General features: G+C 33.7%; 1 protein-coding gene across 2 annotated transcripts; it reads left to right on the top strand.

The window, feature by feature from the left end:
- Nucleotides 1-755: 755 nt before the first annotated feature.
- Nucleotides 756-11,095, top strand: LOC108675931 (protein C19orf12 homolog). 2 transcript variants are annotated; one of them, XM_018163985.2, is made up of 5 exons: nucleotides 756-778; nucleotides 8,151-8,309; nucleotides 9,233-9,326; nucleotides 9,588-9,706; nucleotides 10,900-11,095. In XM_018163985.2, exons 2-5 carry the CDS (start codon nucleotides 8,244-8,246, stop codon nucleotides 11,041-11,043), a joined length of 423 nt encoding a protein of 140 aa, XP_018019474.1. In that variant the 5' UTR covers nucleotides 756-778; nucleotides 8,151-8,243; the 3' UTR covers nucleotides 11,044-11,095. The 2 variants fall into 2 exon arrangements, with proteins under 2 accessions (XP_018019474.1, XP_018019473.1); XM_018163984.2 differs by having other exon boundaries at nucleotides 757-778; nucleotides 8,057-8,309.
- The last annotated feature ends 1,018 nt before the right edge of the window (nucleotides 11,096-12,113 follow it).

The raw sequence follows: 12,113 nt of genomic DNA, 5'->3' as shown, positions 1-12,113 counted from the left end.
CATGAAGACGTTTAAGTTGAAACGATAGTGCAAATGAACAGAATCGAAGAGCTACAATCCTATATTTATTGAATTGCTTGAACCCCCCGGAAAACAATATCGGTGCTAGAAAGACTGACATTCTAACCTTTCCAAGATGGAACAGTATCACCCATTCGGTGCTGTGAAATTCTAAGATGATTAAAATTTTTCAACTGCACCTGCATTTTTTTAATTTGGCGGTAAATCCGTAACAGTAAAAACCTATATTTATTTGACTTTTGAAGAAACCATGACGTAATTCTTTGGGAAGAAGCCTTGTTTTAAAAATTACTGACGAAATTGTAGCTACTCAATTGTGAACTAATATTTTAGGCGTTCAAGTGCATTTATTTTGCACTTCACGCCTTTGACATGGTGTTTCGTTTGTCTTGCCGCTGTGTCACATATTCGCAAGCTTTTGAATAGAATATATAAGGATATTTTCAACTGTAAGACTGCTCTTCCACTTTTGCAGGTGACTGGTCTTATTTGGATTGAGCTATCCCTCCAAAATATCATTTAGCGTATTTTGGCTTCATAATATTTAAAGACAACCCAGTTCTCGCATTTAGAAGAAAAATGTCGTACGTATTGCGAGTCCCACAACCTAGGTTGAAGTAAGCTCTTTTTACTTCACGTGGCAAAATATAAATGGTAATATCATTCTTTTTATTTAAGTGTAGGCGATTTCTAGACAGGGTGTCCAGAAGCATCTCGATGCGGTGAATTTACGCTTTCCCTTTACCACGTTTTACTGGTATCGTATCATATCTCTGTCTACTTAGACTTTGATATTTTGTGCTCCTTTCGGGGCCATCTACAACGAAGATGAGAATATTATGTTAAAAAAATTCCGTATCCATTGCGCCATATTGTTTTCTTCAAATTGGTGAAGTACTTGTCACGTTATTTTTCTGTTTCTAAGACAAGTTCGCCTACTTCGAATAATTTACAAGTAATTGGTCGTTTGAGATAAGTTAGATAAAACGCATATATCAAGATTTACTGAACCAGTTAATCAGCCCCCTCACCTTCAAAAGTGGTAATACTAAATTTTCTGATATTTAAACTTTCAACAAATCTGTAGACGATGCTTTGAGCATCAGGAGACAAGCTCTATATCGAAGCAGTTTTGATAGCCAAACGTTGAACCCAATTGCGAACGGCTAAATTTACATTTTTCACTAAATTTTAGACACGTGAATTTTGGGTATTTTCTCGGCTGTGAGATATTTGGATATTGGACATTCATAGCCGTGTTGAAAAACCAATTCCAATTTTCCATTCGTTTCCGCTTGTTTGTTGAAGAAGCAAAGAATGGTGCAATTTATATCTTACGCGTATGTTACTTTATAATTTTACTTGAAACAGATCTTGAAGAACTTGAAGAGTATTCAAGTTCTTGTGGGACTTCCAAATTATTGTTTGAAAAAATGTGAAAAGGTTGGACATTTGGAATTTTTCGAATTTGTAGTTTTCTCTTCTCTGCTTGAAGGAATAAATTTGTAATATTTTTGGACATGGTTCAATCTCTATTCCATCTATGGTAGAAAATAATAATTTAGTTTGAAGAAAATTTGCCATTTTCCAGGGTTAGTCAGTTAGTGCAGCAGCCTGAGTGTAGGTATGTAGTCCTGTTGTTTGGGCTAATTCAGAGTGAAGAATGTTGGTAGGATCAGATGTTGGGGCACTGGAAGGGCTGAGGAGTGAGGCCTGAGGGCAAGGATAAGGCTGGGGGTAGGTGTTGGGTTAGAAGTGAGCAAAAAGGTGGGGGAGGGCGTATGGGAAGACCGAAGAGGCACAGTGCACAGGTGACAGGTACTGTTAGCTGCAAGGAAAGTGGAGGTGGCACCGGCCACTGTAGGAGGTGTCAGGTGTGGCCAGCACCACCGGGCGCATGAAGCACCCGTTTTGGTTTATCTTTCATCAGGTTGCTATAAGTTGTTTCTTGCTTTCTTTACAGTTTTTGTCAAAATTCATTACACAGTTCTTACATTCATTATTCATAAGAAGCTCTGGATTAATCAAGCCTTACAAGACAATATGTTGGCAAATCAGTACATTTTAAATGTGTGAAAAACTGGCATTTGCTGCATTGCAGCACAAGAGTCGCATTGCAAAGCTCCTTGCAAATGATGCAGGAACTATCCATAGGGGGTTGTGAAAAAACACATCTAGCCATCTTACCTTGTCTTTCTTATTATACTATTACACTGAATATTTTACACCATTACACAGGATATCCTGCCTTACACCGAGCTCAGGTTCTGACTGCAAGAACCCTGGCTTGAAACGCTTGGCTCACAGACTGCACTGTAGGCTCAGCAGGAAGGAAGCAATAAATACCTTTGCTTTAAACACACCTGCTTCTCCCCTCTCTTACTACAGCTCAACTGCCTCAACACTCTTATTTGTTTCAGTGATTTAATGCAAAATACATGACACTTAATGTAAACACTTCACTGCTTAACGTATTGAATGCTATAATTTCATTCTACGGATGTTATTTTTTTATGTCTTATCATATATAAAAGAGTAATTTTCTGAACACTTTCACACTGAACAAATTATACTCCTTTTTACTGACTTCTATTATTTTCCACCAAAACACTGAATTACATCTCTTAGGCCCAGTCTGTACAATTAATTAACAACTGGTCATCAGAGAAAAATAAGTATCAACTATTTCCTTCACTGAGAGCCGGCTTGGACACCTACGTCCTATCCCAATGACGTCTAGTACTTAGTAGGGAAGTAAACTGCCACTCAAGAGTCAATTGTAGAGTTCAAATCAGTTTGAAATAATGTTGAATGCATGAATGCAAACATATAAATTTTGCTCCTGGGCAAAAACTTGATTGCGCTACTGTCTAAATTACCGTACTTTAAATTGTCACAGCAATGTTCTCAAATTAGTTTCGATACAATTTCTTGCAATCGATGTAGCATCCAGTAAAACGTGGTAAAGGGAACTGCAAAAATTACATTATTATTCAGATTATTGCATTCCATTCTGTGCTGCACTTGTCAACATTATAAATGACCATAGTACTATTAGAACAATCATCTAATATTATTAGACATGCTTACGGCAAACGAATGAATCTCTCAAGCTTGAAAACTGCCAGTGTCTGTAGTAAAGAAAAATTTGCCGTGTTGAAAAATTTGCCGTGTTGAAACATTTTGCTTAAAAAAAATTTGCAGACTGGTGGTGGTTCTAAAACTTAATTGATGGATTTTCTGTATCTCAATCCAAAGCAAAATGGTGGCCATTTCCACACAAACAGGGTAATAAGGGACACCCCCAGGCTAATTTAGGACAACCCTAAAAATGCATTAACAGTAGAACCTTGGTTAGCAAAGGCTCCAGTTAACAAAAAATCAATTAACAACAAAGAATTTTGATTACATTTACCTTGCTCAGTGAAAAAAGTTCACTTAACAAAAAAATTAATGCATCATCGGTCATCACAAAATTGTGCATAGAATGTCACCGGGCAACATAAAATGAAAAGTAATTAACCTAAACTATGATTTATTTCTCCAAAAAACAAGATGTTTGTCAATAAAATTTTCCTTTTGTTTCAGTTATGATTTTACAATCCTTTTTTGTTATATCAAATTCACTTGACCTAATTAAAATGGTGTGAAATTACAAGCCCAGTCCTGAAAGCTTACATATTCAGAAGAAATGCCATATGGCTGCTGATATGAAGCTTGCAGTGGACAAGGTCGTTGTCAATGTTCAATGACATGTTCATGGATATGGTTATGGTACCATCAAATGGTGTAATAAGAGACAGGTGGGGTAATAAGGGACAGTCCTCCAACATTTTTTTTTTGATATGTTGTAGCAGCTAACTTAATTAAAATATTGAAAAACTAAAAATAGTGGCATAAAGTTCAACATTTTTCCTATCTATGTAGCATAAAGCAAGTTAAGAAATCATACATTTACTACCTCTAGAAAATCCCTGAAAAAAAGTGAAAAAGTGAGATTTTGGTAAAGTACCTGTGCTAAGGTCTGTAGCAAAAAAAAATTATTTATGTTAACAATTTATAGCTACATAAATGATAATTTATGTAGCTATTAATTATTATGCAGCTACATAAATTATTATTTATGAAGCTTTATTAAAAAATTTAACTTTCATAAAAGTTGCACATGCTTAAAAATGTGATTGACAGATTTTGCATAGCTCATTCCAAAAAAAAAATTGTGGCCGTTTCCGCATGACGGGGTTATAAGGGACACCTCTAAAAATGTATTTAAAGTAGAACATTGGTTAGCAAAGGCTCCTCTTAAAAAAAAAAATAAAAAAAATTTTATTATATTTACCTCGTTCAGCGATAAAAATTTCACTTAACAAAAATTAATGCATCATCAGTCATCACAAAATTGTGCATAGAATGTCATAGATAGAATTGTTCACTGGGCAACATAGAATGAAAAGTTATTAACCTAAACTATGATTTTTTCTCAAAAAAATGTGATGGTTGTCTCTAAAATATTCCTTTCTGTTTCAGGTAGGTATGTTTTATATTGTCTTTTTTTTTTTGTTATAGTGATTTCGCTTGGATCAATTAAAATGGTGCAAAATTACAAGCCTTCCTGTAAATCTAGCTATGGAAGAAATGCTACATGACTGCTCATATCAAGCTTGCAGTGGACAAGGTTGTTGTCAATGTTCAATGGCATGTCCATGGATTAGGTAATATCACACCAATAACATGGTAATGTATGGATAACGTAAAATCATATCAATAAAGGAAAAATGAGTGAAAATCATAGAAAATGTTATTTATTCTACATCTACATCATCTACAAAGGAAGAGGAAGACTTCAGAGTACTGTTAGTAATAGATGAGTACACTCTGCATGCTTCAAATGTATTAAAATTAGGTTTTATTTCAAGTGTTCCTTATTACCCCATTCCCAGGGTTGGTTCAGGAGGCTGTTATTTTGCATCTGGCACCTTACAAATAGCATATGGAATTTTTTCAGAGACGCCATTTGGTAGCCCTTGCAATTTGCAAATATCTTTATAATGAGCCTAAACTTGTTTGTGAAATGTTTCATGGTAAGAAGTTATTAAGGAAAAATGCTCAAAACCATCCCATATTGCCCCATTTGACGGTAATATCTCATAAATAATACGGTAATGTATGTTATGGTAATATCACACCAATAAAAGTAAAACAGGTACAAATCACTAAAAATGTCATTTATTCTACATCTAAATCATCTACAAAGGGAGAAGAAGACTTTGGAGTACTGTTAGTAATGGATGAGTACACTCTGCAGACTTTAGACATTTGAAATTGTTTTATTTCAAGTGGCCCAAATTACTTTGTTCCCAGAGATAATTCAGAACTCTTTTATTTTCCATCTGACACCTTCTGAAAAAACGTGGAATTTTTATGCCATGTGATATCCTTGCAAAAACCTTTAAAATATGCCCAAACTCGTTTATGAAATGTTTCATGTTGAGCAGGGTTGGTGATTTTTTTTAAATCAAAAAAATAAAAAATCAATGATTTTTTTATTATATCATGATTTTTTTTTATTTATTTGACTTTTTTTATTTTTTTCAGCTTTTTTGTCTTTTTGAAGTGTTATTTTTTATATTGCAATTAGCCTACTAACAATAACAGTATATGGATCATAATGGATGGCTAAAAAGGGCACTTATTGCCTTCAATAATGGCCAACAGGCCAAGGTGGTGTTTACCACTGAGGGATTTTTGGGTAAACAATTATTGATAAGTCCATTCATTAGCTTTGTAAAGTTTGTATGGAGCAAGGTAATGAGCTAAATATTGACCATTTAACTGGCTACAATATACAAAAACACTTCAGGAATGCAGATCTTCTAAACATTGAAGAGTCACAACAGATAGGTAGCTGATAGCACAGTGCACAATACTATCAATAGATCTACTAGTTATATGTCCTATAAATCTACCAGACCCCTCTATACACACCGACTGGTAGTGACTGAGTGACTGACTGCACTGTTCCCATTTAATTCAGATCAATAAACCAATACTAAACATAAAATGAACAATAACCAAACAAACCTCATACGACTTGACACGAGACTTAAGTTATGAAAAAATATTTAATTAGAATACATGTATTAGGGTGGAAAATCTTTCTAATTGCCTAAAAGGTCAATACAATCTCAACCTCTCAATATACAGGGTGGGGCAGAACTGATTGAGCAGTTTTGAGGTAAAATAAAAGAGTAATGGAGGTACATAAAGAAGAAAGTTTATTTTCCTAGAGGTTAGCATAACATACCATTTAGAATACCTACTTATGTTTTGAAAACAATATCTAGAAGATGGAGGCTGTTAGCCTCCATCTCCAACATTGTTGGAGTCATTCTCAGAGGAGGGGGTAACCGTAACAGTGAATTCCGATCGCTCTGCTGCAATGTTGCAAAATTTCTTGCAGCCCATGATGAAAAACATTGTTGAAAATGAAGCATTGGGAGGCGTATGATTCCAGCAGGATGGGGCTACAGCTCACACAGCTCGAATGGCACTCAATGTTTTGAAACGCATGTTCCCAGACTCCGAGGGGTGATTTACAGTGGCCTGCGAGATCACCTGATTTGAGCATTTGCGATTTCTTTCTTTGGGGACATCTAAAAGAGAGGGTATTCAGAAGTTACCCTCATATCCTACCACAGCTAAGGGAACGGATTATTGCAGCAGAGGTTATGACCATACCTCGCCATATGTGTGAACCTGCTGTAGAAAACTTCCGAGAATGACTCCAACAGTGTGATGCAGCTAACAAACCCAATCTTCCTGATATTGTTTTCAAAACATAAGTATTTTAAATGAAATGTTATGCTAATCTTGAGGAAAATAAACTTTCTTCTTTATGTACCTCCATTACTTTTATTTCGCCTCAAAACTGTTCAATCAGTTCTGCCCCATCCTGTATAAGCTAGCTAACACATTTAAATTATATATTGTAATCAATATATAACAAATAGTCAAATAGTTAAAGACTACTTATAGCCTTATAAGAATTAGCTAAGCTGCTAGCCATGTACAATGTATTGCACACTTGATGCTTCTGTACCAAAACATTCAATTTATGGAACCTAATACACACTAAAGGCAACAAGTTTATATACTAATTTGTCATTTATAGTACATTTATACTAAACCATGAATAACAATACCTCAATATAAATTAAAGACTGCCACTCAATATATTTATATATATGAAAAAATCACAAAAAATTAAAAAAAAATTGAAAAAATAAAAAAAATCATGATTTTTTATAAAAAAAATCAAGTGATCAAATCACATGATTTAATCATTTTGATTTAATCATTGCCAACCCTAATGTTGAGTAGTTTAAAAAAATGCTTAAAAGCGTCCCTTATTACCCCGTTTGATGGTACTACTATACCTATGTAATGATCTGACTTCAATTGCCCCTATCCATTCTTTCCCAACAATGCTTTTCTATTTTCCCACCAAGAATGAAATTTCAGGTTCTTGTTAATAATATTCCAAAATGATAAGTATCTTGAACATGTGCCAACAAAGCCCCTGTGATTTTGCGGTGCCAGGCTTTAACAAAACCTTTCCCTAAACTTTGACCAATATACAAAAGATTGTGAACACTAATATTTAAGTATTAAATTGAGGCATACTTCATTATATTCTGATTTCATGAAGTCAATGATAATGATGATTTCTAGAGATATGGTTTTTTAAGCCTTCTTTATTTTGAAAAAATGATGTCTGAGCCACTGATTTTTTTTATAGCTTTTATTTTAATTATTAAGAATAGCTAAGACCAAGGCGTGAAGCATGATATTGTAGCCTCAAACCCAAGCAAAGCAAATACTTTGAAATATTTTAAATTACCTTTTGTATCACTTACCTACTAAAGAATTTTGTGCCAAATTCATTGCCACTTGAATCATTTATTTTTAGTTGTATGCTTTTTGATGTGTTTGTATTTTTTTTTGTTTGGTAATGTGTAAAATCTACCATCAACAGGTCAACAATAACAGCCTTAATAGTAGCATTAGTTTTAACTATTGAGCTGTATGATGTTGAATCCTAATTAAATTGTTTCTGAATCCTACTGCAGAATGCCAAGTGTAACTTGTGTCATGCTAGGCAAATTTCTCTTCAAATAAAGTAGTTGAAAATTAGATTGAAAGTTTTTATCTATAGTTGCAACATGGTTATTGAAGCAGAACTTATCATGGATGTCATCTGTGAAGTGGCTCGTGATCGAGGATTAATGGTATGTGAAAATTTTTTACAAAATATTGTCCTATACTGGTATATTTTTTTAATTCACAGAGACATAGCTACCATTATCAAGAATGAAGTCTTCCTCATGCAATTCATGCTCATAGCTCATTGCTTATGGAGTTTTGTAGTTCAGAAGCATCTGAGGAAATTATTCTAAGTACTAAATGCAATGCAGAGCCATGACTGCATTGGTTCTGTCTGTGAAGACAGAGCCAATGTCTGTAAGATCATACATGACATGATTGTTTGCTTCAATGTCACTGCATTAAAATAATGCTAGTAAATAACACATTTAACCAATGCATCACTCCTCTTCATCTTGTTGCATATAGAGCTCTTCCACAAAATACATGAGAAGACCTTATCCAAGAACAAAGTTAAAATGCATGTAAATTGATTGGGAATATTGTTATTTTCAATCTTGCTCTATTATTGTTGATCCTCATTGAGGATGTAGTACAGTTCTTGAAAAACAATTCCTTGAATAGGAAGGTTCTAGTTTGTTAAGTCTTCCAAAATGGCCAAGAATTATTTGCTTTTAACACTCACAAGATAACAGGTGAGTTCTATTGGCAAATTTTTGCAAACTTGTTGAAAATACAGTGGGAAATGTGTTATTTATTGAAATAATAGAAAAATTTGTCACCAGAGAGTGAAATGCAACAAAATTAATCAATCACAGACTATATCAAAATGCCAGACAAAATAGATTTAGACTTTGAAATATTCTGTAGACGTAAAATATTCTAGCTAGTAATATAAGATTCTGTAGTTTTCATTCTATGTTTAAGGCAACTTGCTAGTTGATTTTGAATATTACACTCCTATTAGTGAGCATTTATTTTCAACAATTAGACGTTATTATTTCTTTTTCTTCAAATTATTAATATTTGTTCATTGTTCATAATTCAGATATGTGTCAAGAATTCAGTAGCTGGTGGTGCCGCAGTGGGTGCTAGCGCTACAGCAGGCAGTCTTCTCCTAGGTCCTATTGGATTACTAATAGGTTGGTAACTCGATGTATGGATGCATTAAATAAAAGCTACTGGCACAGATTTACATTCTTGAAGCAGATTTGAGTGCATGGGTTGATTCCACCATCTCAAGGTTGAATTTCCACATGATTGTGAATCAAAAGCACAGAATTTTGTGAATTACAGTAGTGGTTGATTCTATTTCCATTCAACTTTACAAAAATCTTGCATTTTTTCTTCAGGTGGTGCTAATTACTTTCTCTCAATGAAATGAAACATCACTATTCTATCAGGTGGCACGGCAGGTGCAGCTTTAGCTTCATGGTGGATGCAGGGCCAGTATGTAAGTGCAGTCTCTGCAATCCAAGCCATGCCACAAGATAAAAAGGATGAACTAGTGAAGAAAGTTGGGGTAAGTATGGGCCTTAAGTTTATATTACAAATTTTTCTTTTTGATTTAATATTTCATTAGAATCTACTTATGGTGCTGGCTCAAACATTGTTTCTATATTAAATTAATGGAGGTATTGGTAAACATGTTTCTAAAAGAAGGAAAATAAATTCATATTGGTCTCCAAAATTATCTGTAGAAAATCCTGAATGTTAATAGCTATTTTCAAGACTCATAAATTTGATGATCAGTAGGCAAGCAAAAAGTTCTCTGGCTTCATTCATATCAGGTGCTGCAAAAATTTCACAAATTAATAATAAAGGAACAAAGAAAAATAATATTTCCATATCATGAGATTTGGTCCTTGAAATTCTATGTGCTTTCTTAGTTGAAAGTGTACAGAATTTGTGAAAATTATCCAATTATTGGTTGGTAGGTAATTTTTATAGTTTATTGGTGATTTTGTTCATAGATTAATTGTATTGTTCATATCTAAAAGAGTGGTGAATAGGTATACCAAAAATGAGTCGAGTATATATGTGTGCACTTCTGTAGGCTAATTATGAAGGTATAGGGAAGGTATAATTGTTCGATTATGCATTCAATCATTAAAATTATAAAAAATGGCAATGAACAAAGTGTGATAGGTGCATAAAATTTGTTACTTATTGACTTAATGCTGCATTGACTCTAGCAATGACATGGTGCAATGGCTGTTTCAAAAATAAGGTGACTATCAAACCCACTTGAAAATTTTAAAGTCTGAATAAAATTAACACCCATTGTAAGTTTCTGGTTTTGTAATATAGAATGCCGTATATTACAAATAGATGTTTGAATATATTCTGTACCCATTAAGGTAAGAAATTACTCTTCAAAACTGTTAGGAAAAGCAATTGAAATTCCTCCATATTTTTATAATGTCTTCAGCATATGTTTGGCGAATTTCTGGCTAAGAGACAATCCAAATTATAAGCTTTGAGAAATTGTTCAAATTATCTTAAATCCTGTACAAATTTACAAGTCCAGAAATGGTTTAACAAATATCTCTGTTGAATATTGTGATAGGAATGTATCAATAGCTCAGCTGAATGTTATTAGCTGAAAGAATTGGAATGAATGCACGTTTTTATTTAATTTCTGTGAGCATTTAACTCGAGGCACATAAGAACTTCATCTCCTAAGTCTGTAATTAACGTTGATGGTTTGAACAGAGTGTGTTACGGCAGCTGGACATCACAGATGTCGCCACCACCACCGCTATGATTCTGAGCAGCAGCGGCAACGTCCAGGAGCTTGTGGCGCGCGAGCTTATCAACTTCCTCAGTCAAAACATGAAGATGAATGTCATCACCTGATACTGTCGTCTACAAATAAAAGCCTAGATATCTAATCTCAGAAATATTTTCATACATAGTTATGACATTTATATGAATGTAGAAAAATGACATTTGAATGTAAGAAGGTATTGTTAGGTTTTATTAGCAATATTCCTTAGTTCAGACAACTCAAGAGGCCATGCTCCATAACTGTCTTCAAGATGATTAGTTTAGAAATTGCATGGCAATCTGTTTATTCTATTTACTTGGGATTTTAGCATTGAATTTTTTGCTGGACATCTTTCATTTGAATTGGTCATAATCACATGTCAGGATGTGATAATATCATTCATTTTTATATATATTCCTATTCTTAAAACTTTCAAATTTACAATTTGAGTTCATTTTTGAAGAGGTCTTTGAAATTTTTTCAAAAAAATATCTTATCATTGTTCCATTGTACCAGCTAGTTGTGATTTTTTCTTGTAGGGAGGTAATCAAGACTCGACGTGGCAACTATAAACTTGACTACTGGTATATAAAGACAATATTTTACACTTATATATTTTTTCAATCAAACGTGCTGTGAACAACCATATATTTAATTACAAGTTAGAACTACACCTTGTAGTACTGTGCAATTTATAGGCTAGAGTATCATATTGTTCCCATTGTTCATCTTTGAATTATTTCATCTCTTCTTAAAGTTCAAGAAAAATAAGACTATATTTATATAAAATTATGTACATTTTGCTAATTTCCTCAATGCCATGTGTAGTGTCACCATATATATATATGTGTCCCTATTATTTTCCATGTGTTTTTCAGTTTTTAATCTTTCAAAGTTTGCCTTGTTCTTACCAGCTTCTGTGAAGTGGCGGTTTGTGACGACGGATTTTTCTGCCTTTAACCTTTAGTGGTAGAGACAGATTTTTTATGGTGTAGTTAGTGATTGTGAAGAGCTTCAACGTTGTAGAACACGTTTATATTGTAACTTGCACGAACCTATCTTTTTTCTAATTGATACGATAGTAAATATTCATTTTGTTATGATCCTACTTATACTATGTAATCTAATACTATTGCCCCCCTCAGGGGAGACTTCTGAC

This window comes from Hyalella azteca, unplaced genomic scaffold (genome assembly GCF_000764305.2).
Source record: "Hyalella azteca isolate HAZT.00-mixed unplaced genomic scaffold, Hazt_2.0.2 contig11858, whole genome shotgun sequence".
In the NCBI taxonomy this organism is placed as follows: domain Eukaryota; kingdom Metazoa; phylum Arthropoda; class Malacostraca; order Amphipoda; family Hyalellidae; genus Hyalella; species Hyalella azteca.
This window is presented reverse-complemented; position numbering and strand designations above follow the sequence as displayed.